The 27,627-nt window shown below is 39.5% G+C and overlaps 1 protein-coding gene across 2 annotated transcripts; it reads left to right on the top strand.

The window, feature by feature from the left end:
• Positions 1-26,611, top strand: COPB2 (COPI coat complex subunit beta 2). 2 transcript variants are annotated; one of them, XM_050964017.1, is made up of 22 exons: positions 3-196; positions 2,223-2,360; positions 3,233-3,319; positions 5,957-6,083; positions 8,626-8,774; positions 9,834-9,980; positions 12,209-12,308; positions 13,201-13,343; positions 13,587-13,786; positions 13,971-14,081; positions 14,383-14,471; positions 14,582-14,688; positions 15,028-15,171; positions 18,830-18,960; positions 19,256-19,463; positions 19,765-19,875; positions 21,670-21,884; positions 23,289-23,381; positions 23,461-23,641; positions 23,762-23,830; positions 25,669-25,767; positions 26,251-26,611. In XM_050964017.1, the coding sequence occupies exons 1-22, from the start codon at positions 194-196 to the stop codon at positions 26,344-26,346; spliced, it is 2,748 nt and encodes a 915-aa protein (XP_050819974.1). In that variant the 5' UTR covers positions 3-193; the 3' UTR covers positions 26,347-26,611. The 2 variants fall into 2 exon arrangements, with proteins under 2 accessions (XP_050819976.1, XP_050819974.1); XM_050964019.1 differs by lacking the exon at positions 25,669-25,767 and having other exon boundaries at positions 1-196.
• Positions 26,612-27,627: the final 1,016 nt, after the last annotated feature.

Below are 27,627 nucleotides of genomic sequence, written 5' to 3'. Positions count from 1 at the left end.
CCTCTGGCCCCACAGGCGCCATGGGAACAAGTAGTCCCAGTCCCGCGATGGTTGAGCTGCGGAAGCGCTTGTGAACGGTCTTCTCGTTTTCATTCTACATGTCGCGAGAGCGGCTGGGCCGGAAGCTCCACGTCGGTCAGTTGAGCTCGGAGAGCGACGTCTGAGCTGCTGCTGAGTGGGAGGCTGTGGAACCATGGTGAGTCCGGCCGCAGGGCCAGCTCGGGCCGGGCCTTGTCTCCCCGGGGCTGGCGCAGCTCGCCGGGGGGTGGGGGGCAGAGGGTGGCCGCCGGGCGCGGGGTGGGCCGGGATATACAGGTGATGGGGGTGTGCAGGGTTCCCGTCTCTTGGGGGCTGTAAAGGAACTAGACCCCCATCCCCAGGCGCTCCCCGCTCCTGCAGGTCAGCTCTGTCCCTGAGGCTGTGCGGACGGTGCGTGACAGGTATTAATCCCCCGTGAGATGCTAGGAGCGGATGTGCTGAGGGAACCGGGTCAGGGTGTCAGATCAGTGGTTCTCAGCCGGGGGTATGCGCACCCCTCGGGGTACACAGGTCTTCCAGGGAATACATCAACTCACCTACCTATTTGCCTGGTTTTACAATAGGCTATATGAAAAGCACTAGCGAAATCAGTACAAATTAAAACTTCCTACAAATGATGGCTTGTTTATGCTGCTCTACATACTATATCAGTGTTTCTCAACTGGGGGGAGGGGAGGTTTGATTTGTTTTATAATTATATGGTAAAAATGAGAAAGCAATTTCTCAGTAACAGTGTGGCTGTGACACTTGCTTACAAAATCAGACATGAAAATACAAATAGTTTTCCAGTGAGGTGAAACTTGGGGTATGCAAGACCAATCAGCTTCCTGAAAGGGGTACAGTAATCAGACAGTTAAAGGTGCAGCTCATTGGTATTACAGAGACACAGTGGGTGAGGTAATAGCTGTTATTGGACCAACTTCTGTTAGTGAGAGACACCAGCTTTTGAGGGCTGGTCTACACTACGGGGGAAAATCGATCTTAGATACGCAACTTCAGGTATGTGAATAACGTAGCTGAAGTAGAAGTATCTAAGATCGAATTACCGTCCTCATGGCGTGGGATCGATGTCCGTGGCTCCCCCTGTCGATTCCGCAACTCCGTTCGGGTTGGTGGAGTTACGGAATCGATATAAGTGCCTTCGGGAATCGATACATCACCTCTAGACGAGATGCGATATATCGATCCCCGAGCAATCGATTGCTACCCACCGATACGGCGGGTAGTGAAGACATACCCTGAGCCATGCAGAGCTTCAGATCTGCTCTGTGTGACTTGAAAGCTTGTGTCTGTCACCAGCAGAAATAGGTGTTACTGAGTAGTAAATAAGGTCACCATTTTTAGAACTTCCACATTATGAAATGCCTCATTCTAGAAAAATTACTTTGGCATGAATTCAACCAGTGGAAATTTTAGGTAATTTGGTTTTGTATTGCCAGAGTTATAGGTGAAGTCAAAATCAGGGTATAATGGAAGATTTAAAGTTCTTTTTTTACTTTCTAGTACTTCTTTTAAAACTATCATTGGCTTCTGTGTTTGATTTTTTTTTTTAAAGGAGTTGTCAGACTCCCTTCAATTCCTAATGGACAGGTGTCTCCATTACACATCACAGTCTGTGATAACTGACTTCCTCACTACATTCACAACAGAAGTACAAAGGAGAGAATGGACCTTGAAACTTGCCAACTCTTTTGCATTTGAGGTGGCTTTGTCTATTCCCTATCTGCTCAGTATAGGTTTATGGTCATACTGGGTAGGATGTTGTCTGGAAGCATGCACTGCCCTTCCTTTTCTTGAGCTTATTCTCTAGATACATTTTCCAGTTGTGCAGATCAGGACCTCTTCACAAGCAATATATTCATGTGGATTAAAGAAATAATGCACAAGAACAATCCTCTACATCCTACTTGGACCTTGTCCTGCTCCAGAGAACTCAGTGGGAATGATGCCACTCAGAGCCAGTATTTGTTTATATTCCAAAGACACTCTTACAAGAACTGAGTAAACAAGTAGATAAGATAAGGAACGTGTGAGATATGTGCCGGCAAAACAGAACTGACTGGTTTTATTTTAGGTCTAACCTTCAGTTTTTTTCTTATTTACACTGCATATATGTTAAAACAGTTCCATGCCATTTTTAAGTTGAAGAATAACTTAGCATTCTTAATTTTTCTGATCTCTAGCCTCTCCGACTCGACATTAAGCGAAAACTAACAGCTCGATCTGACCGAGTAAAGAGTGTGGACTTGCACCCCACCGAACCATGGATGTTAGCTAGCCTGTACAATGGCAGTGTCTGTGTTTGGAATCATGAAACACAGGTAAACTTTTTCTACTGTATTCTATTTCTAATTAGAAATAGGAGTGTGTGCAGTGTAGCAATATGGTAATTCATTGATATGTGTATCCTGAAGATAGTAATATCGGAAGCACATTTTTCTGCAGCAAATATATGGAAAGAACTTTTAATAATAATAATCACTGTTTTTTTTTGTTTAAGAAGGCAAAACAAAAAACTATAATTTGCTGAATCACCAAGTGTCTTCAGGAGGCTCATGGGGTTCATGACAGCACTTAACTGTAAGCGGCATTAAAGATCAATGTACTGAAAGGTGGTGCATTTTTAAATTGTAGCCTCAGAGACAAATAAGTACCATGATATAAAGCAGATAGATTAGGATGTTAACCCATCACTGAGCTTTCTGTTTATATGCTAAATGCCCTGAATATTGAGAGTAGTAGGGATGTGAAGCACAAAATTGATCTTGAACTTATTTTTTTCTGTTCAATCTCCCTGAATTTGAGGCTCATTTGTTTGCAATCTGTGTGATGCCTCAGCATATGTTGTTCAGGTGATACCACAAACATTAAGAAACAGTCTAAAGAAAGGCCTATGGAGATCACATAAATTCCAGAGTTTATTAACTATATACAGTGTGATTTATTTTTTGCAAATTATTTTCATTTTAGTTTATTCCAGAAGGTATTAAATGTTTTAAGATTATGCAGAGCTGCACCAGAGTATAAATACCTCCCCTTACCTGTTAAAAAGAAGTACTGATCCATTTCTCTAGGAGCTCCTTGACCATTCTTAAACTTGCAACTATTCAAAAGTGGTCTGTTTTAAGAAATGCTGAACAGATTTAAAAACTGACACTTTCTCAGTAATATACCCTAATATTTCCAATTTTAGACTCTAGTGAAGACCTTTGAAGTATGTGACCTGCCAGTCAGAGCTGCAAAATTTGTGGCAAGAAAAAACTGGGTTGTGACCGGAGCTGTAAGTTGTCATTTTCTGTTTGTCTGTTTCATATACATTCCCCCACTTTTCTCTTTACGTCGTTGCACCCTTACACACCATCCAGAAGTGTGGTTCGATATTAACTTGTACACTGGAAGAAGATAACAGTTTATAGCTGTTCGTTTCCCCAAAACATTCTCCTAAAGCCATTGAATAGAAAGTCTGAGCTTTAAAGTGCCATTCATTTTAAAAACAGAAAAATATAAATTGGTGGTTTACTTTATATTTAGGCCCAATCTATATTACCAACTCAGATAATTTCTGGCAGTGGTTAAAAGATGTGGTATGCACAGTATATTAACAATGTCACTATAATTAGGCTAAAGGACTTGGACTATTGAAGATAATACAATTTTAAAAGTTTCTTGTTTTCTATGTTCTTCCTCAATTATTTTTAATACAGAATCTTCAGAGAAATTTTTGTTCACTTTTAGAACACTAATCCACTTTTATCCATTGAATGTACTTCTTTCCATACTAAAATGTGCTTAATAAATCCATTCTAGTCTTGCAGTTATGAAAAGTCAGCAAAGTGTAACAGCTGATGTCACAAAGTATATACCTTACAGGCTGTAAAATGTGTGTGTGTGTTTATATATCTTGTATATAATTGTTTTGTTTTTTATATTTTCAACCCTAACATTGTATTACTAAAGAAGAAAGTCTGAATTAGTTTTGCATGCATATTTGTCAGCCTTTTTAATATTTACAGAAGCAGAGTTGCAGATAAGTACATTGACACATGCTTGTATCTCTATTTGTAACCACTGAAATAAGCATTATTTCCATGTTACATTTTTAATCTGTCATTTAAATCATATTGCCCTCATATCCAATCACTGAAATGAAGTTATATTTTAATATGCATCCAGATATGCATGCAATATGTGTGTCTGAATTGGCAATTAAAGTTGAAAACATGCTGGGCATACACAATATCTATCTGTTACGATTTCTGAATAAGTCTTCAAAAGGGTCAAATGCCTTTGACCCCATTGAAAATTGTCCATGATGCATTTATATTTTTTAAATGAATGTATTAAATGGACAGTCAACTTGAAAATCACTTTTTTTTGCCTGAAAATTTTGTATCTACCACAGAAACAAGTAAAAGCTAAGATTTCCATAAAAGAAAATTTAGTAGAAAAATTTGTACTCTTACTTTGCTATCATATACTTCGAGTTTCTTGTCATTTTTTGTTGTCTTGTTCATTGTCTATGTTCTCTGTTCTGTGCATTGGCATAATAACACTTATACACATCTCTGGGGGGAAGCTCACATGCAAGCTTTTTTCTAGCTCTGAAAGATGTTGCCTGCTAGTGACAGAAGTTAGAAAGCTGATACTGAAGGGGTAACAAATAGGCATATATATGGAAGGAGAAGGGAGTAGGCCGAACCCAGCATATGTTATGTTGCTTCCTTCAAAACATTTAGGATAAAGTTTTCAAAAGTACCTCGTCCCAGTGACTTTGTGAGACTTAGGACTTGTCTGCATAGAACAGCAATGTCACTACAAGGGTGTGATTTCTGAACTGCACCAGTGTGTTGCACACTAACTGGCCCATGCAAACTTAGTTTTTGCCCACAGAATCTATGCAGACCAGTGCACTTTAGAAATCACACCCCTCTAGTGCTCGTTGTTTCTCCTTGTACACAAGCTGTTAAGACCCTAAGGGTATGTCTAAAGAGCTTGTGGCTGCGAGCCTTCCATCATGGGTTGACAGACTCAGGTTTGCAAGGTTCGTGCTACCATGTCAAAAATTGCTGTGTACAGGTTTGGCTCAGGCTGGAACTCGGGCTTTGAAGTCTAGGGAGGAGCGTGGGTTTCAGAGCCTGTGCTGCAACCCAAGCTGCAACTTTACAGTGCTGTCTACACAGGTATTTTTAGTATGGAAGCATGAGCCAAGTCTGTTGACCTGGGATAGGAGGCTTTCTGCCCTGCCCTTTGCATCTAAACCTTTTGAAAATTTTATCCTAAATATCTTTATGCTCCCAAGTTAACATGGTTTAAAAATTGATTAAAAACGTAAAGATTTCAGGACATCATATTTAAGAGCTTTAAAATGGTGGTGGTTGTTTTTTGGGGGGCGGAGAGGACTTGGTTTTATTTTTTGTTTTGGGGCATTATTTCCTAAATAGTCAGTTAAAAAGAAATCCAAGTTGGCAGTGCCTTTTTCAGTTATCTTATATCATTGATATCAATGTAAATTTTCCCCATTGACTTTAATGGGAGCAGAACAAAACCCTTAATGCATGGAAAACACTTTTTCATGCTCACATAATGTGAAAATGTCTAAAGGAACTTTAGACTTTGCTTAAATTAAAAAAAGTGACCTTTTGGGCTAAGACCAGCTTTGAGAAACTTTGATCATAGATGAATTCTTCATAGTTATAAATGCCTTAAAATAGGATCATGTAATGTAAATTTCTGAACCAAAACTGTGTCAGAATAATTACGCTAGCTGGCATTGTTTCCTTTCTTGAGACTTCTTTCATGCAGTTCTTAAAGAACTTTATGGATGAAGAATCTCTGAAGATGGAATATTAGCCTTTATTTAATGTGAAATACTTTCATAGAGAAGCTGATCTTAGTGTCTTTATTTTCTTATCTACAGGATGACATGCAAATTAGAGTTTTCAATTACAATACCTTGGAAAGAGTTCACCTGTTCGAAGCACACTCCGATTATATTCGTTGCATTGCTGTACATCCTACTCAGCCTTTCATTCTAACTAGCAGTGGTAAGAGATTTTCAGTATAATTTGATTTTTCTCTCACAACTCTGTTCAGACTATTGTCTTATAAACAATGAGAAACTACATGGCTTGTACTGTTTTTGCTGAAATAAGAATTCTTGAGCAAGTAGCCTACTTCTCATTTGTCATCTCAAATTATTTCTTTCCAAGCTAGTTTCATGTTTTTAATGGAATCTCAACTTTACTTAGGATTTGAAATGTAATAAGTTAAGCTCTTGTCAAAGAAGAACTGAAGGTCTAGTTGCTTAATATCTGCCAAACAATAAGTTCATTTACATGCTAATGATCTGCTGTTTGGCAGATTGACATGCCATACTTGGGTTTGACATATATCAAGATTAATGTCATTTTGCTGGTTAAAACTAGAAGCACTGTAGTGTTTTCATAGTAAGATGCAACGTGAGTGATATTGGAGTTGTCCTATTGTTTTACACTTTAAACATAATGTCCTTTCATCAGACAGAATTGTTGGCTTCATGCTGTGCTCACAACATTCAATTTAGATTCCCTAGTAAGCAAATTTAACTGTTATCTTGATCCTTTAGTATTGATGTGTAGTCCTTAGAAGTGTCTGAGATTAATTAGTGCTCTGACTGAGCCTGATACTCATCATCATCTTTAAAGGGGGAAAAAAGTAGGCACTGGCCTGTCAGATTTTCTTTTGGAAGTTAAAGGGAAGAGCTAGTTTTCAAGATGCCTAGAAGCAAAAAGAAGAATGCTGCGTGCATTTCAGAGCGAGAGTTTAAGAGAACAAACCGAGGTGTAGTATCTCCTGAAAACAAAAGAAACAGTATAGCTGAACTGACTATATTGCAAGAACAGTGAGAAGAATAGCTGGATTACACTCTAGATCAGTGGTTCCCAAACGGGCCGATCTGTTTACCTGCTGCGTCCACAGGTTCGGCCGATCACTGCTCCAGGCCAGTGGGGGCTGCAGGAAGGGCAGCTAGCACATCCCTTGGCCCACGCCGCTTCCAGCAGCTCCCATTGGCCTGGAGCAGCGAACCGTGGCCAGTGGGAGCTGCTATTAGCTGAACCTGCGGACGCAGCAGGTAAACAAACCAGCCCGGCCCACCAGGGGCTTTCCCTGCACAAGCGGTAGAACAAGTTTGGGAGCCACTAGATGGAATGGAGGCTTTATGCAGAGTCAAGGATCTGCGTGTAAGCAGTTTTTGCTTAATTCAGTATGTCTTAGTGTGTGCCGAATTAGGCTGTTCATCCCTTTTGTACCTTTTTGTTTTCAAGGTAGTACATAACCAATAAAGCAAGAGACTAAATCATGTAGAAAACAGCAGAAAACAGTGAGAAACAAAATAGGCAATCTAAGGACTTGTCTGCGTGAACAGTTAGTCTGCAGCAAGCTGGGGTGTGAATCTGCTCCATACTAGCCTGCCATGCACTAACTGTCCATGTGGGGACTAGATCAAAGCACAGCAAGGAACTGTTAGTGTGCTTAAGCAGGGTTGACATGGACAGTTAGTTTGTAGCAGACTAGTGAGGGGTAGATTCACACCCCAGCTTGCTGCAGACTAGCTGGTCACGTAAACAAGCCCTAAATCCTTATGCTAACAACAGAAGAAATTCTCTTCAGGATTCCAGTGTTTGCTTTGATGCTTATCTTTGAAACTTGACCCTTTCCGCAACTACTCATTTTTCAGAGTTCCAGACTAGGTGCTTCCAAGATGTTTGTAGGTCACTGGAGCTGTACAGGAGCTATGGGCTATGTTGCTCACAAATTCCCTTTAGATTTCACTTTCAAAACATAAAGCAAACTGTTGAAAAACAATGATTGGCAGTCCTGGGGGAAGTCTTGGTTATGACAGCTGATAATGTACACCCTCCTAATTGAAGAGAGTGTGTGTTGAGGTTTTAATAACATTCCTTTCTCCTAAATATTAACTAGTCCCTGACTTAGAGGTGTTAACAAAAATACCAGTGTTTGAAACAGTAATTTAAAATCACTTTCCTGTCAATTGCTCAGCTTTCACTCTGACTTTTGTGATGTCTCCCTAAATTGCCACAGTGTGTTTTTGTTTTTTGGGGGGTTTTTTTGGGTGGGGGGAGAGGGGTTAAAGTTTCTTCACACCACTGCTACCTTTTTTAGAAGAAATCTTTCAGACTTTCATTAAAGAAGGAGAACGGTACAATTCTCCAGCACCAATGTCCTCTTTAAGAGAACACTGAATGGCTCTGAAGTAGGAACCAAATGTTTAGCTATGCTAAGCAGCCTGGACTATTACTAGGTTCTTACCTCTGGCAAGCTAGATAGTCCTCTGCATTAAACTGAAGCCTGGGTATGTCTGTCTTTGGGGCATGGGTGGGGTGGGGGGAACTAAAACCAACCCTTGCATTCCCTATAGCCATCCCCCTGCCTCTCAGGGTAAACAGTCTTCTGAGTATAGTCCATTTTGGTAGTAGCAACACTTCCCTTTAGGATGGACAGGCCTTGAAAATTGGGTTACTGAGGATTTTGTTTTAAAAAGATAGTTTTAAATATTCATATACCTAACTTGAATTTTTTTTCCAGATGACATGCTTATTAAACTCTGGGACTGGGATAAAAAATGGTCTTGTTCTCAGGTGTTTGAAGGACACACTCATTATGTTATGCAGATTGTCATAAACCCAAAGGATAATAACCAGTTTGCCAGTGCCTCTTTGGATAGGACGATTAAGGTACAATAAATATACCTTTTAAAAACTTTAATAAATAATTACCAGACAGAATAAATACAGCCGTACAGACAACAGAAAAATTTAAATTCATAAAACAAATATATGTGCAGTAATACTGTATACTATATACAAGGACATATCTAAATTGGAATGACATAAGTCAAGTTATAGTTTGTTGAACAATCATCAGAGCCTGCATAAACACTTTATATATCTGTGAAATCTCAAGATTAGCTATTGTATTTGATCTTTGAAATGTGAATCACTGGCAGAAATGTATGGACTCTTGTGATTCCATTTGGATTATCAATAAGAGTTGGGGAGTGAAACTTTACTGTCAGAATCGTCCACTTTCAGAGTCTGTTTTAGGGAAATGAAAGATAGCAGAGTATCTGTACTGAGAGTCTCACTTCCCTTTCCTGCAATACTGGGTTCATGGGGCCATCCGGGCACTGAGATTTCCCCATGTTCACTTGGAGCCTTCGTTATATATTAGGACTGTAGAAAGGGCCACCTATGCTTCAAGATTCCTTCAGCTGTTACGATTAATGGGTATGTGTGAATGGGATTTGGTATGGTAGCGAGGAGGCAAAGTTTTCACCTAGGGACACGATGTACCTGAAACCTGATCCATTTAACAAACCGTCATTTAGTATTTTAGATTTGTGACTCTAAAATCCACACTAACAACTAAAGGATATATGTATAATTCTGACTCGAACTTCAGATTTCTGAAACAATAGTAAGCTTAGGACATACAAGGTGACATGGTGTGTGTAAATATGATATGTACATACATGCAGAGGGATTTAACATGTAAGAGAGACCATTGAAGGACAAAGCTATTTTATTGCTTTGAAATATTGGCCCAAAGTGTAATTAGATTTTTTTTTCATTGCATTTAAGAAATCAGGATGCTGTGGTACAGACTTCTTAGTTGTATCTTTCCTATCTCTAGAATTTTTTAAGAATGCACTATTCAGAGTTCATTCTGTCTGGTTGTGCTGGCCCATGAGGGCAAGATGAGTACTTAGGTATGGTGATCTTTTTCTTTGCAAGGTGTGGCAGCTTGGTTCTTCTTCACCCAACTTCACTTTGGAAGGCCATGAAAAGGGAGTGAACTGCATCGATTATTATAGTGGCGGAGACAAGCCTTACCTCATTTCAGGAGCAGATGATCGCCTTGTCAAGATTTGGGATTACCAGGTACAATGTGTTCACCTCTTCGTGAATACTTTAGTAGATTAATTTAGTTGGGCACCATCAGCAGCAAAGGCATGGAAATTGAGGGAAAGGGATGGAGGTGAAAAATATTCTGGAGTTTTCATATCTTGGAATAGAAAATAGAGAGCTTCTGTGATGTATTTTTCTGGAAAAACTGAACTAAAAGTAGTATGCTTAAAAATTATGAGTAACATTCTGTTTTACCAGATGTGAAATATGGAAATCACCTTAAATCTGAATGTTAAAAGTTAACTTTGTCTTGAATAATATTGGAGTTACTTTCTTGTAGAGTAATGCATCCCATTTTTTTAAATTTTGTGACCAATCACCTTGCAATTGATTGGGTACCCACATGCTCGCCCTCTCCCCTTACTGCAGGGGTTGGCAAACTTTTTGGTCTGAGGGCCACGTCTGGGTATGGAAATTGTATGGCGGGCCATGAATGCTCACAAAATTGAGGGTTGGGGTGCAGGAAGGGGTCGGGGCTCTGCCTGGGGGGTACAGGCTTTGGGGTTGGGCTCAAGATGAGGGGTTGGGTTGCAGGAGGGTGCTCTGGGCTGGGACCAAGGAGTTTGGAGGGGGTCCGGGTGCAAGAATCCAGGTGGTGCTTACCTCAGGCACCTCCCAGGAGCAGCAGCATGTCCCCCCTCTGGCTCCTTACGCTGAGGCGTGGCCAAGCAGCTCTGCAGGCTGCCCCGTTCACAGGCGCTGCCCCTGCAGCTCCCATTGGCTGTGATTCCCGGCCAGTTGGAGCTGTGGGGCCAGGAGCAGCGTGTGTAGCCCCTTGGCTGTCCCTATGTGTAGAAGCCGAAGTGGGGACATGCCACTGCTTCTGGGAACCATGCAGAGCAGGGTAAGTCCCTGACCCTGCTCCAAGGCTGGAGTCCCAGAGCAGGGCAAGCCCTAGACCCCACTCTCTGGTGGGAGGTCGAGGGCCAGATTAAAATGTCTGGAGAGCTGGATGCAGCCCCCGGGATGTAGTTTACCCATCCCTGCTTTACTGTATGTCCAGAAAATAATTGTCTCCTTTTGTATCCACTTGTTCTCTCCAATCATTTTGTCTGTTTTCTTCTGCCTCCTTGTTGCATTCCATCTTTTTGTTCTTACTTATGTTCCTTGTCCCATCCATCTGTGATTTCCTTCCCCCCACTAGCTAGGTATGTGTTGCTTGGGTATTGATGGGGAAGTTATCCATTCATAAGTCTAGTATCAGAGGGGTAGCCGTGTTAGTCTGGATCTGTAAAAGCAGCAAAGAATCCTGTGGCACCTTATAGACTAACAGACGGAAAAGGATAAACGGACACAAATCAGACATTAGGAATGGCAATATACAAAAACCTGTAGGAGAGCACTTCAACCTCCCTGGCCACACTATTGCAGACCTTAAGGTGGCCATCCTGCAGCAAAAAAACTTCAGGACCAGACTTCAAAGAGAAACTGCTGAGCTTCAGTTCATCTGCAAATTTGACACCGTCAGCTCAGGATTGAACAAAGACTGTGAATGGCTTGCCAACTACAGAACCAGTTTCTCCTCTCTTGGTTTTCACACCTCAACTGCTAGAACAGGGCCTCATCCTCCCTGATTGAACTGACCTCGTTATCTCTAGCTTGCTTGCTAGCATATATATACCTGCCCCTGGATATTTCCACCACATGCATCTGAAGAAGTGGGTATTCACCCACGAAAGCTCATGCTCCAAAACGTCTGTTAGTCTATAAGGTGCCACAGGATTCTTTGCTGCATTCATAAGTCTGTGGCCTGAGCTGAATGCTATAGGAGTAGAGAAGAAAAGGTTGAGCCTGTGGGACAAAGATAGCACTAGGCTTGGTTTTCCCTTGTGACTCTATGCAGATCTTTGTTTGTCTTTCAGGAACTGAAGCAAAAAGTACAGGCACTAACGAGCCTTCTCTTAATATATTGAGGCATCTTGCTCTCAACGAAGTGTTTTGTAGATAGGGACCCAGTTAGCTTAGGAAACGGAGAAGCAGCTACACTAATGGAAACAAATTCATTTTTGGTGGTTGGGGTTTTGTCTTAAGACAGACTCTAGAGTATGCTGTTCTTTGAACAAACTGAAGCAGAAGTAAAGATTACAGAAATAAGACTAAAGACATGCTTACATAATTCTTATATTAAATTTCTTTGAAGATAGTGATCTGAGAAAATTGCAGTGTTAATGTTTTGTTTTCTTGTTCTTCTCTTCTTACAGAATAAAACCTGTGTGCAAACTCTGGAGGGACATGCTCAAAATGTATCCTGTGTCAGCTTCCACCCTGAGCTGCCAATCATAATCACAGGCTCAGAAGATGGTAACTTTACGTTTTCTGAGACTTAATATACATGAACAGTAGGGCGGGTTACATACCCTTTTGTAGACTTGGAAGGATTAGTTTCCTTGTTTTTCTTTTTTATTTATATGGCTATAGAACTGGTTACTATTGGTTTCAATTCCCTTTGCAAGGTCCAGCTTTGCTTGGCTTTTGGCAGTTCACTTTATCCCTACACTTTCTGATCTTCAAGAGCTGGCTTTCCTTGATCCATCCCATGTAGGCTTTTTGCTTTCTCTTAATCACTGGTTTGAGATGCTTGCTCATCCAGGTTGGTCTGCAGCCCTTCCCTATGAATTTTCCCCCTTGCTTGGGATACAGGCTTCAGATCGTTTCTGCAGCTTTGACTTAAAATAATTCCAATCTTCCTCCACATTCATATCCTTGAGTACTTCTTTTGGAAACCCCAGATAAAGGTGAATCTAACCCATGGGAGGGCGTGGAAGGACATGGCTAGGAGGAAGGCAGGAACTGCAGGAGTACTGCTGCTGAGATGCCTAGGGCATCTGCAAGCAGTGAGGCCCCAGTCAGTTAAACTCCATCTCACTGTCTCTGCACAGCCATGTGAGAGCTGCCTGCCAGCTTGGAGCGCCTAATTTCTTCTCCCTGTGATCCCTCAAGCTCCACCAAGAGATTCTTCTGTGCTGATTTCCCTCCTTTGGCCTCTGTGACACTTGTGGGAGATACCAAATATCCCCCACAAGCATCAGTGAGACTGCTGAAATTGAAAGATTAAGGTTCTATTTCACTAAAGTTTAAATTACAAGTGTTAGTTTCATATGTGGTCTTTGGATTCTTGTTGTTAAATGCCATAATGTTTAATAGCCCTAGTACTGAGAGAGAAGACTGAAATTGCATACATCTTTTTCTACAGGAACTGTCCGCATTTGGCATTCGAGCACGTACCGCTTGGAAAGTACACTCAACTATGGCATGGAGAGGGTGTGGTGCGTGGCCAGTCTGAGAGGATCCAATAATGTGGCTTTGGGTTATGATGAGGGCAGCATTATTGTTAAGGTATCTTAATATTAAATTGGAAAGCATACATGAAAATGGTGGCCCATTGCCACAAACTTCTGTTACTAAGCTATTCTTTAATACTGAGACAGCCTGTGAAGTGATTAAAAAAAATGGGCACTTCAATTTATTGGCATATTCCAAAAGAGCTGTAAGTATTTGAAGTGAATGAAATTAAATTTGAACAACTTAATGGCCTGAAGATGCTTAGTTTTTACTATCTTTATATGCTGTTCTTATTAGCTTGGCCGTGAAGAACCTGCCATGTCTATGGATTCAAATGGAAAAATTATTTGGGCTAAACACTCAGAGGTGCAACAGGCTAACTTGAAAGCTATGGGAGATGCTGAAATTAAAGATGGAGAAAGATTGCCACTGGCTGTAAAGGATATGGGGAGCTGCGAAATCTATCCTCAGACCATTCAGCACAACCCTAATGGACGGTAATAGGTTGTTTTTTGTTTTGTTTTGTTTTTCCATTGCAAAACAGAATTCTTGACACTTCAAAATTTACAAATATGCCATACAAGAAAAATATACTTTCAGATGACTGATCTACTTCTAGTGACCCCCATTAGTCTCTGCACACAATTTCCACCCCAACATATTCTTTTTCTCAATCTTTAGGTTTGTAGTAGTATGTGGGGATGGTGAATACATCATTTACACAGCTATGGCTCTGAGGAACAAGAGTTTTGGTTCTGCACAGGAATTCGTATGGGCACATGATTCTTCAGAGTAAGTGTGGTTTTTATTTTGCGTTGTATTAAACAAATGTATTTCTGCTAATTTCCAGACTACCCAAACTGTAAACTGGTCTGAAAGTTATCAGCTGGATTGAGTAACGAGCATTCTATAGCTTGGATTACATGAAACTTTTATATATTGAATGCACTTTTAATTTTGAAGAAATATTAAATATAGTAGCCTACATGTCTAGTAGTTAATAGCAGTTCTTTATGGCTGTACAATATAACATTTTGCTATCTTGTCTGGATAATAGTTTTGTAATGGTGCATTTTTCTGTGTATTTATTTAGGTATGCAATCAGGGAGAGCAACAGCGTTGTAAAGATATTTAAGAACTTCAAAGAGAAGAAGTCCTTTAAACCTGATTTTGGTGCAGAGGGTGGGTTTTATTTGTATTTCCTAAATCTGCTAGATTACAGATCTTAACTCTTTTGCTGGAAAAAATATTTGCTAGTGAAATACTAATTCCACATTTGCTATTCTTTGCAGGTATCTATGGAGGTTTCTTACTGGGTGTCAGATCTGTTAATGGCTTGGCATTTTATGACTGGGATAACACAGAATTGATACGCAGAATCGAAATTCAGCCCAAACATGTGAGTTTTGTCAGATGTCACTCTGTGTGTGTGTGTGTGTGTGTGTGTGTATATATATATATATATGTGTATATATATATAAAACCTGTCATATCAGGGATGCATTTAGAATATACTACAGGCTTTTCTGAATTTGTTAATCTCATGAAGCTGTTAAAGATAAAAAAATAAATTTTTTATATTTTTTTTGTAGTAGAAGGACTCTTACCTAGACACTGTCTTCTAAACCCCTACACTGGATGTGCAACTGAACAAATATTTTGATAAAACATGTGTGTCCTCCTTTCTTAGCACAGCACCTTAAAATGTAAATGCTATTTTTTGTTTTTATTTATTTAGATTTTCTGGTCTGACTCGGGTGAGCTGGTCTGTATTGCCACAGAGGAATCATTCTTCATTCTGAAATATCTCTCTGAAAAAGTTGCAGCGGCGCAAGAAACTCATGAGGGAGTCACTGAAGATGGTATTGAAGATGCCTTTGAGGTAACTGCTGTTAAAAGTGGGAATGCAGTTAGGGCAGTGTACTTTGGATCAAACCTTGAGTGCAGTAATAGCTGACTTTTAGTCTGTAAAAGGTTAGCATATCATGCAGAATAATTATTACTATAGTCTTACTATAAACGTGCCCTAACATCTGTTGGAAATTCTATTTTGAGGTGTTAGCAGCTAACGGAGAAAAATTTGTTTCTGGTTGAAACTTGGTATAAAAGATCTTGGCCTTTATAATAAATGTAAAGATGTCTTTTAAAAAAAAAAATTGTTACCATTTTTCTACTTTAACTCCTACAGCATTGTGTTCTAATACAGGGGTTCTCAACCTTTTTCTTTCTGAGCCCCCTTGTCCCCCCAACACGCTAAAAAAATTCCACAGCCCACCTGTGCCACAACTATTCTTCTGCATATCCAATAGATTAAAAGCCAAGGCCAGCGTTAGGTAGTAGCAAGCAGGGCAATTGCCCAGGGCCCCACACCACAGAGGACCCTAGGAAGCTAGTTGTTCTGGCTTTGACTTTTAGGCCTTGGCAGGGCTCGGGCTTCGGCTTTGGCTTTTTGCCCTGGGCCCCAGCAAGTCTAACACCAGCCCTGCTCTTGAGTTTATTTTGGTGGATCCCCTGAAACCTGCTCATGGGCCCTGGACCCCTGGTTGAGAACCACTGTTCTAATAAACCGTATATACTCGTTCATAAGTAGAATATTATTGGTAAAAAAGTGATGCATCAGAGAGTAGGAGTCAGCTTATAAAGAGGTCTACACCAAAATTTGATGATTTTTAAACTCTCTGGAATCATTGAATATCTAATACATTGTCGTTTTGTTTTCCTGGAGCATCTGCAGGCCTGGAGCCCCTCATCTCCCTGTAGCCACGGTTCACTGTTCACTTCTCGCAGCTTTCATTGGCTGGGAAGAGTGAACTGCAGCCACAGGCAGCTGAGGGGCTCCAGGCCTGCAGATGTTCCAGGTAAACAAAACATCCTGCCAGTGGCTTACCCTGACAGGCTGGGAGCCAAAGTTTGCCGACCCATTTATTCATGTCAATACTGCAGCCTTTTAAAGTTGCAAAGCCTTTGTTTAGTGGACTAGAGTGGCTTGAAATGGACCTCACAAGTCCTTGAGCCAATATGAAAATATAACGTGCAGAATTGATGGAATCTCTAATAAAATTGAAATAGTCTGTTATCCCTAGAGACATGCCAATCTACAGGGCTGCTTTGAAATAAACAAAGAACAGTAATAATTTGACAGTGATAAAGCAGGTAACATTCCTATATAAAGTCCTACAAAATCTATAACTATAATAACGATCTATTTTCATACTAGTATTTAAGATGAACGGTGAAATCAAAAGAAAAAGGTCTTATCATGCAGCGTTCAACCTTAAAGTTGTTGAATATGCAGAAGCAAACAATAATTGTGCTGCTGCTCATGAATTCTGTATCAGTGAGAAGCAAGTAAGAGAATGGTGGGGGTGGGGAAAAAACACTAAAAGACATGCCAAGAAGCAAGAAAAAATGTCCAACGAGGTGCGCTTCATTTCCTGAGCTAGAGAAGGATCTCAATAATTGAGTTGTTGAATGTCGACAAATGGGTATATTGTTACTAGAACTGGAATTCGTCTGTGTGCTCTGCAAATGTCGAAAGATGACAAATACACATCAGTAAAGCCGTCAGCGTTTGTTGCATCAGCAGGTTGATGTACTCGCTTCACGAACTGTCATGGTCTCTGTCTTAGTCAGCGAACAAAGATAGCGCAAAAGCTGCCTAGAGATCTGGCAGAAAAAAATCGAATCTTTCCAAAGGTTTATTATAAAATATTGAAAGGAATATGCATGTGAAATGTCACAAATAGGAAATATGGATGAAACACCAATGACATTCAATCTCCTGAGCAACAGAACGGTAACTGGTTGGTGAAAAAACAGTTTTAATTAAAACTACTGGCCATGAGAAAACTCCCTTCTGTTGTGGTGGTGGTTTTTTAAAAGAAAAACCTTGCTTAAAAACATGAAATTTCCTGCTGGTGTCATTGTCCCATGAAAAGGGATGGATGGATGAAAGTGGGACTATTGAATGGCTGGAAAAAGTGTGGAATAAGAGACCAGGAGCACTTTTCAAGAAACCTGCTATGCTCGTTCGGGACATGTTCAGGGCACACAAGATGGATGAGGTGAAAAATGTGGCCAAAAATATGAAAACTACTTTGGCTGTAATACCTAGAGGCTTAACTTCAGTTCTACAACCACTTGATGTCTGCCTAAAGACAGGCTACGTAAAATGTGGTCTGAATGGATGTGCTCAGGCATGGTGAAGTTGACAAAAGGCGGGAATCTTATGAAGCCCGAAATCAGTCTGCTCGCCCAGTGGATCAAGGATGTGTGGGTGTCCATTCCCTCAGAAATGGTAGAAAAATCATTTAGGAAATGCTGTCTCAGCAATGCACTCGACGGGTCAGAAGATGATGCCATATTTGATAATGACACAACAGAGGTTGCTGATGATAAGGAATCTGACTCTGAAGATGACGCTCCCGACATCTACAATGACAATGCAGGGGCACCTGTGACTGAAGCAGAGTTTAATGAACTGTTTGGTGAATCAGAGACTGATTCAGACTTTGAAGGATTTTAAGACTTTTTAAAGTCTCATATTGTTCTAGGAGACTTGTTTTTAAATATCCATTTACTGATTTTAAATATTTACTGTAATTTTGAAGGTGAATACATATTTGTTTAGTTATTATAACAGATTTTTAATTAGATTACATGAAAATAATTCTAGCAAAACTTTTGAGTGTTTCTTGTGATGCCAGCTTTTAAAATATAGCAGAGGTCGGCAGACTTTGGCTCCCGACCTGTCAGAGTAAGCCGCTGGCGGGTCGGGACGTCCCGCAGTTCCCATTGGCTGGGAACGGCAAACCACAGACACTAAGAGCTGAGGGGGTCCGTGCCTGCAGATGCTGCAAGTAAACAAAGTGTCCTGACCTGCCAGAAGCTTACCCTGATGGGCCGGGAGCCAAAATTTTCCAACCCCTGAAATATAGGGTCGGCTTATGAAAGGGTCATACAATTTTTGCTATTTTTACCTAACTATCTTGGGGGGTCAGCTTATAAATGAACAGGCTAATGAATGAGTATATACGGTAACTAAAATTATTATTTTCAGACATAAAACTGGGTGAAATAGTAGTGCAAGTTCTTCAATTTTCAAATGTTGAAATTTAATTAAAGTTCAAGACTTGGTTAGTGGGTATGTGCTGAATAATGTTCTTAACAAGCACTTAAGAAGAAAATGCTGTGCCCTTGTCTAACAAGTAAATCAGACAGCAGTATTAACAAAGATTTTTTTTTCTACCTATTGCTGTACATAGTCCAGGTCAAAAATGGAATAATTTAATCCAGATTTTAATAATCCTCCGTGAAAGCTTTTTACTGAATATATTTGTAAATGTTAAAACAAATGTGCATGTTTCCAGTTTGTATCTAGAATTCCATCTTTAACTTGCCCTGTTGTGGAGGATGGAGTGTTTAAACTCACCTGGGAGCGGGGGGAGCTTTTCATGGCTGTCCCAGTCCTAATGTTTATATGTAGCTGGTGTGTTTTAGTTTTTTTAATCACCAAAATTGCTTTATTTTTTTTGTGGCAGGTTCTTGGTGAGATTCAGGAGATTGTAAAAACAGGGTTGTGGGTTGGCGACTGTTTTATTTACACCAGTTCTGTGAACAGACTGAATTACTATGTTGGAGGAGAAATTGTCACTATTGCCCATTTGGATAGGTGAGATGTATTTATATTCTTCTGTCAATATATTTTGTAATGCTTTTTAAAACATGTTATGAAACAGTTCAACTTGTCACTAAGTTGTTTGACTTCTTAGCATGCACTAGTTTTTTCTAACCACATGAGTTTAATGTATATTGAGTAACATTGCTGCAATATTGCACAGAATAATAAAAATTGTCTAATAGTACGTCTTTCATTAGTAAAACTGCAGTAAGTTTTAGAATAGTAAGTACTGTCTTGCTATCATAAAATCTACTGAATCTTCTGTTGAAAATTGTTTTTGTTATAGGACGATGTATCTATTAGGGTATATCCCCAAGGACAACAGGCTTTATCTGGGTGATAAAGAGCTAAACATCGTCAGTTACTCCTTGTTGGTCTCTGTGCTCGAGTACCAGACAGCAGTAATGAGGAGAGACTTTGGTATGGCTGACAAAGTTCTTCCTACAATTCCAAAGGAACAGAGGACCAGAGTTGCACATTTTCTTGAAAAACAGGCAAGAGAACTGTTTCTGCAACTGTAAACAGTGTAAATGTAAATTGTAATTCCAATTTAACCTTTCAGTTTACTCAGTAGGGAATTCTCACATTACTGCATGCATAAACCAAACACTTATTAAAAAAATTGTTACTAAATATTGTACATTAGTAATTAAGAATGAAGCAGTCATTTCTGTTCTTTATACAACAGTCAATTTGGCTTGGGAAAAGGGAGATGATTTGGTGTTCAGAATGAAATTTCAGAGATTGCTGATGAACTTGATAGACTACAATTTGACTCTTGAAAAATCTTTTTAGGGCTTCAAACAACAAGCCCTTGCAGTATCCACAGATCCTGAACATCGCTTTGAGCTTGCTCTTCAGCTTGGAGAATTAAAGATTGCATACCAGCTTGCAGTGGAAGCAGAGGTAAACATAAGATTAATTTTAACAGGAAGTCAAGTTCATACTGCAAAACCTGCACATCTTGGGATAAATTTAACAGAGGACTAGGCCTCATGTAAAGGGGAGGGATCAGGATCTGGGGATGGAGATCAGATCCTTGAGCCTGCACTGTCTTCCCCCCCTTCCCCCCGCCCTCCAGTGACCAGAGGAAACTTTTCTGGAGGTGCTGTATAGGGATTTGAGCTCTGTGGGTTGGGAGGGAGGATGTTCTGTTTGCTGTCCCTCTGGAAACCTACCTAAATTTCCTGAGAATACATATTTGGTCAGGATCACAACTGCCTTCCAATTTTGTGTGCTCTTACTGGAGCTACAGTGGAGACTAGAAGGAAGGGAAATGCAGCCAGGAATTGGTGCATAGAAGCAGGACTTCTGAATGGATGGGTACTGACTCCAAAGACTTGCCAGTTGCAGGTGCTGAACACCAAGACTCCACTTCTAGTGCTCAGTATAGATGATCTGGCCCATAACTAACTTTGAGGATAGTCTCTTTAATTGCCCGCTTCACGTGATCTCCTACAGTATGTGTGAACTACTTACGCTTAGCAGTCTGTACCAATTTTGATTGATCTTTGACGTGCTGGTTATCTTTCCAAGACCTGAAGAGGAGCTTTGTGTAAGCTTAAAATTTTTTTCCCTTCCACCAACAGACGTTCATAGAGTATCAGGGATGGAAGGGACCTCAGGAGGTCATCTAGTCCAACCCCCTGCTCAGAGCAGGACCAATCTCCAGGCAGATTTATGCCCCCTCAAGGATTGAGCTCAAAACCCTGGATTTAGCAGGTCAATGCTCAAACCACTGAGCTATCCCTCTCCCCGCCATTGTTGATCCAATAGAAGATGATTTATCATCTCCCTTGTCATTCGTGTTATTTTGTAAGAGGAACAAAGTGTCCATCTTGAAGTTAAGGATGGACACATAATTAAGTTACAATATGCTTTTTTATTATTACAAATATTTTGAAAGTCTTAGTTTTAAAACAAAAAATTACTAAACACCAGGTTGGCAATACTCTAATGTGCCTTCTTCATCTTGCTTTCCTCCCCTTACTAAAGGGAAGATCCTACTAGTTGCCACATGAAAGTCACTGAAACTGTGTGTGTATAAAATAGTCTGTGTGGTGCTACAACTGTGTTAATCTATAGCCGTTATATTGGCATCTTGGTCGGATATTTGAACTCCAACATCCTGAGTGCAGGGGAAAATACATATAAGTAAGCTACAATTATGTTATGGAAGTCATGGAATCTGTGACTGCCAGAGATCTCCATGACATTTTCTGCTTCGGCTGTGGGGCTGGAGCTGTCATGCAGCGGGGGCCCCAGAGCTCTCAGCTGCCATGGGCAGCTGGGGAACTCTCTGCAGCTGGGAGCCTCCTGCCCCGTAGCTCCCAGCTGCCACAGCGGCAGGGGCCCCTCTCCCCAGCCACTGCAAGCCACAGCAGTGGTGGGTGTTGGACCCTCCTACTCCCTATTTTGTCACTTTTATTTTTAGTAAAAGTCATGGACAGGTCACAGGTTTCTGTGAATTTTTTTTGGATTGCCTGTGACTTGACAGTGACTTATACGTAAGGCTAAGATTTTGTTAGGTTATTTTTTAATAAAAATGAAGTTGGGACAGGAGACCTGAACTTGACTGAACTTATACTCCTGCTAATCTGCAGTTTTCAAAGAAGTCTTTCTTTTAAAAAAGAAAACCATAATGTGAAAAATGTGTTGGTCTTTAATTTAAAACACTTAAATATGGAAAATCTCTTACAGTCAGAACAGAAGTGGAAGCAACTTGCTGAGCTTGCCATCAGTAAATGCCAGTTCGGCTTAGCCCAGGAGTGTCTGCACCATGCACAGGACTATGGAGGTTTATTGCTATTGGCCACTGCTTCAGGAAATGCTAACATGGTGAACAAGCTAGCAGAGGGAGCAGAAAAAGATGGCAAGAACAATGTAGCTTTTATGAGCTACTTTTTGCAGGGAAAGTAAGTAGCAAAGCGAGGCTTGAATTGTGTTCATGTTCACGTTCACTATTTTTATAATACTCAGACTGAAGTGGACCACACCTCAAATTCCTAATCAGATGGCTGCCATAGGTATGCTACAATTGCTTATGTGGAAATAGAATATTTTCCTGTTGTTTAGCTATCCCTTATAAAATGGAAGAGAGCCGGCATCATGTGACTAACAGACTGTTCTAATTGGGAGTTGTTGCTATAATGTAATGTAACTGGACATGCTTATTAGTGCTCACTAGCCTGGGTACAATGGAGGATCTGTCGCTTCCATTTTAGGGAGAAGTTTGATAACTGACACCCCCCACACACTTTTTTTTTTTTTAAAGCAAAAGATAAATTTGTTGTGGTCATACAGGGATGGAAGCCTTGATATAAACTATTTACTCAAAAATTTAAGATGGTGAAAGGGGGAAGGGCATCATCTCAATCAAGAATGCCAAGAGACTGGTGGCTCTACACAGTTTGCTGTGCTCTGGAGCTTTCAAATGCTTTATTTTAAACAAAATCAAAAGCGCTCAGTTTTTAATGTGACAAGCTTGATATTTTGAAATTTCTTTTATTAGAAGAAAAATCTTTGACATTTCATTACAATTCTCCTGTCTGCTAAAACTTAGTCTTACAAAGAGCTATTTTGTTTTGGTAAAATTATGAAGACATTTGACATTTTTTGGCCTTGTCAGAACACCTCACTCAAATTCCTGTACCTCCAGAACAAGATTATAAATCTTAATTCATGGTGCAGAGATGTTAGATCACGCTGATTCCTCTTCAATGAGAAAAGGAAAGATGTTTCTCATTGCAGCCAATGGCAAAACCGCTGCTGACTTAAAGTAGAACTGGGCTTTGTCTTCTGTATCAGCCGAAATAATACTAAAGCCACTCTAATCTGTAAAGTTCCAATGGGTCATAAAGCATGTATATAAATTTTTTGGTTAGTGGACTGGTACCTTATTTTTGTTCTATCAACTCAGTATTACTTTGAATATAAGGTTTACCTAGTATTTTTCTAAGTCATATTTGAGAGAGACTAAAAACACAAATTAGATCAATGCCAAATTAATCCCTGGCAGAACTCTTGGTTATAATGTTATACTAGGATTGTACTTGACCATAAAACTTTCTCAAAATGAAATTCAGGATTAAAGTTCCATGCTACATTTTGCTTACTCTGGGGTGCCTACCAGTTACTGCAAGTGGCCTTTCAGAAAGACTGATGATCCTACATCTTTTGAGCAGAAAGACTTAACATTTTGTTTTCATTACTTCAGCAACTTTATCATAAAGTATAAATTAAATGCAATACTTGCTTTTCTGTATTTTAACAGAAAAAAAGTGTTACTGTATTGACAACTTCAATATTTAACCTTCCAGAGTTGACTGTTGTTTGGAACTCTTGATTAAAACTGGTCGTTTGCCAGAAGCTGCCTTCTTAGCACGTACATATTTGCCAAGCCAAGTTTCAAGGTAACTTTTTAATGTATTTAAAATAGAAGTACGTTCCTTTAAAAACTTTTTGCTTACAGCATATCTGTTCGTTTAACAGGGTTGTAAAAATGTGGCGAGAGAATCTCTCTAAAGTCAATCAGAAAGCTGCAGAGTCCCTAGCTGATCCCACAGAGTATGAAAACCTCTTCCCTGGATTAAAAGAAGCTTTTGTTGTTGAAGACTACGTAAAGGAAACTCATACTGACTTACGGCCAGCTAAGGAATACCCACTTGTCACTGTAAGTAATATATTTTGTTTTCATTAATATAAATGATTCCATACATGGAGCTCTGATATTTTAATTTTTTACTGCAAGAACTTTCATGTAAGAGTATTTTTCTCTCTACTGTTTTGTTAGCCAAATGAAGAAAGAAATTTACTGGAAGAAGCAAAAGGTTTCAAACCTTCAGGAGTAGTAGTATCCCAGGTCAGTGATACAACTGTACAATAAAGTTCCAGGATGAAGAGGATCTGGTATTATGCAATATAGCAGCTGCTCTGGGGACACTACACCCACCTTTAATGGACAAATTATTGCTCTAGTTTGCTTTTGTTACTACTTCGGGTCACATTTCTCTTGCCTCATCAAAATATACTTTCACAAGTTTTATTGACCTCTTGAGCTATTACTGACAGATTGTTCCACTAGCATAAGTTGTGGTACTTCAACTGGGGCACTAGAAATAAGAACATGACATCAAAAACAAACTAAGTTTGGTATTGTGAGCTAAACGACGGTTCTTTGATTTCTGAAAGATTGTGAGAAATTCTTAGTGGTACATCTTGTATGGTTGCTACATCTGAGGAATAGCTTGTTGCTCTGATTACAAGTGCAAATATCTAATAAATTTCAGCAGGATGAATCACTCAGAGCTAGGTCTTCCTTTGTGGTACTGTTTCCAACAGCCTGAAACTTAAGTAGTCTAAAGTGATAACACATTTTTAAATCATGACTAGATAAATTAACCTCTTTAATAGCCAGTGTACTACTATAAAATAGCACAAATTGCCAGATAGGGAAATCAGTTTCCATTTCTCCTGCAGTAATTGGAAGGCCTGCCTTTTTAAGCAGGTACTACCTTTTGAGAGCTTTAAACCACACAACCAACTGTCCCTGAACTCTTAATGAGAGAGAGAATGCTGACCTAGTCCTGCTTTGTGTTTCTCAGACTTATGCCATTAAATGTTCCCCCTTCCAAGCATCCTGTAGAAGGCCCAGGGAGTAAATTGAACCTTCTGCTGTAGGCACATTCTTCATCTTTAAGCCCCTTCATTTTACTTTAAAAATCACCAGTTTTACAAAGTGTTTTTCAGATTTTAACCCTACTTTTATATCATTCAAAGATATAAAACCTCATTTTATTAGGAAAATACAATACATTGCACAATATATGTATGATAATACATTAATCTGTGTATATGCAAAGCTGCCTGTTGAAGTAAGGTTGTGTTAGTCTAGAAGATACACATAATAAACAAACTGGCACAAGCGCATGTGCATCTGAATGTACTGATGAAGCTCATGCCCACCATTTCAAGTGGTTAGCTAGTAGTTTAAAGATAACCCATTTTAGTGTCAAATAACTCCATCTACAACAGTAAACTGTTTAATCCCCAAATCAAACTTTTTATTTGAATAGATGTATTGTTTTCTTAACTCTGAGGTGGCATAGTTTTGATTTCTATTTCAGTTTTGCAGCAAACCACATTGATTTCTGTTCAGAGCATTAATCTACTGAATACTTTTTTCCATCCTGCTGTCCACCAAAATAAATTGATATTTACCTAGAAAAATTATTAGACTTTTACACTGATTTTTCAGCTGTTTTTGTTGTAGTAAACACTGAAAATCCCAGGAAAAATAAAAAACAAAGGGTCCTATTTATCTTCTACCATAGTAAACCCTAAATAAACCTTGATTTATGTTGGAAAACATAAATCAAGAACAAAATTCCAAAGTGAACTGAAACTTCTTAAATTGAAAATATGAGAAGCTTCTATGCTGCTGTTGTGTAAAAAGTTGCATTATTTTGTGGTCTCAGTTGTGACTTCCACTGTAACAAGAGAAGCCTAAAATCAAATGTCAGCAACTGGAAAGTGCTGTTCAAAAGCTACTTAGGGAAACCTTAGAGACTTTAAGTGGAAAAAACCAAACCTTTGCGAGAAGGCATGATTTGCTAGCATTTTTAATTCGGACTTTTAGGCAGAGCTTTAAATAAATATAAAAAGACTTGTGAATATGAAATCTCATTTTCATCTCATAAGGAATCTGAAGAGGAAGAATTAGTTCCATCTCCTAAACCAGTAGTGGCTCCTCCAGTTCCAGGAAACTCTGATCCTCTTCCAATGACAAAAGATGAAAAGGTATACTTCAGTTTCAAAAGTATAGCTCTGAGATGGGAAGGAAAGCTAATCTGAAACGCACAAGTTTTGATATTTGATGATCTCCCAGGGAAAAGGTGATACGTAGATTAGCATATCTGGACTACTGTACCGTAAAGTTTCACTTTATTTTGTGAGGATACTAACTTACCACTAGTCAGTGTTGAAGTTTGCAAAATGCCCAGCTAGGAAAGGGTGTGTGTGCTCGCTCAATCAAAAGTAGGTCCCATGTAGTCGAACAGCTGCACATGCAGTAGTAGAGTATGTTTAACAGAAGGTATCTACTCCAAGTAGCAATGCAGTTTCTATTTGTAGTTTTAAATTGCAGCAGTATTTGTGGCTGGGTCTAAAGAGCTGCATCAAAGTTTGTTTGCAAACATCACCCACTAAAGGATTTACAACATATATAACTAATAACATTTCTTTCTTCCTGGCACCTAACCCTAAATGCCTTCCTTCTCTCAGGCACTACTAGACTTGGATGATGATTTGGATAACTTGGATCTGGAGGATATTGATACTACAGATATCAATCTGGATGAAGAGATCTTGGATGACTGAACTTGATTTTTATTTGTGACCAAATCCTTTAATTCATAATTGTTACACAGAGGAATTACATTTATATGGACTACAGCGATTGGAAACTAGCTTGATTTTTATACTGAAGCTGGACAACACTGGTACAGTATGCCTATCAGCTGCACATAGAGAATTTTCAGATTGCAACATTTTGAAATTCATTTAGTGTAGCAACTAAGCAGTTCTCCCTAAGCTCTGTCACATTTATCAAGAGAAACTCAAAATAAAGTGTTTTAAAGAGACACTTAAGAATTCCACTTGTATTCTTGCTTACCCCTTCTAGGGAAGAATGCTTATAGGGAACATTATATTAAGGTATTAAAGCAACCATGACCTACAATCTGAGTGGAGTAAAAGGCAAGAAAGCCAGGATACCATTTCCTTATAGTGCAGTTTAGCCTACATCTATGTGTGCAACATGCTACTTTTTCAGGTGAGCTGAGCATCTGTAACTACAGCATTTAGAACTGGTTTATCTTCAGGTGGGCACCTACAGTGTTAAACAGCAGTAGCATACTTTTTCTAAAGTGACAGGTATCTGGTAAACTGGATCACTTACCCCAGCTGCCCTAAGTGACTTATTACTCTAACCGCTGCTGGGCAACTGCCTATGAAGGTTTAGCTGAATAAACTTTTTTGTTAACTTATATCAGAGGTCACATGTAGCTTCACTGCATTAAGGCTTAGATATAAGGGGCTGACACCTAATTCAAGTCAGTTTATCTACTGCCTCACTCTTTAAACCAGGGGTTGGCAACCTTTCAGAAGTGGTGTGCTGAGTCTTCATTTATTCACTCAGATTTAAGGTTTCATTAACATTTTTAAGTCTCTTTCTATAAGTCTATAATGTATGACTAAACTATTGTTGTCTGTAAAGTAAATAAGGTTTTTAAAATGCTTAAGAAGCTTCATTTAAAATTAAATTAAAATGCAAGTGAGTGCCACTGAAAATCAGCTCTTGTGCCACAGGTTGCCTACCCCTGCTTTAAACTAACCTGTGCAAAGAATCAAAACTGCTGTACTAATGTTCATCTTGCCTTGAAATAAATTAACTTGAACACAAGTTTAACACAAAGTTGCATGCAGAAGTGTCCCTTTTCAACTATATAAAGGTATTGTGTAGTAGTCATCCTCTCTCATACTTAATGACTGCATTCACCTCTTCCACTTGTGGTCTGGTGCTTCTCTAAAGGCCAGTTTTTCAAGTGTAAAAACAAACTGTTTGTTTTAGTACTGACCTGTTTAGCAAGAGTGACATGC

The sequence above is a fragment of the Gopherus flavomarginatus genome, chromosome 8, assembly GCF_025201925.1.
Source record: "Gopherus flavomarginatus isolate rGopFla2 chromosome 8, rGopFla2.mat.asm, whole genome shotgun sequence".
Classification (NCBI taxonomy): Eukaryota; Metazoa; Chordata; order Testudines; family Testudinidae; genus Gopherus; species Gopherus flavomarginatus.
This window is presented reverse-complemented; position numbering and strand designations above follow the sequence as displayed.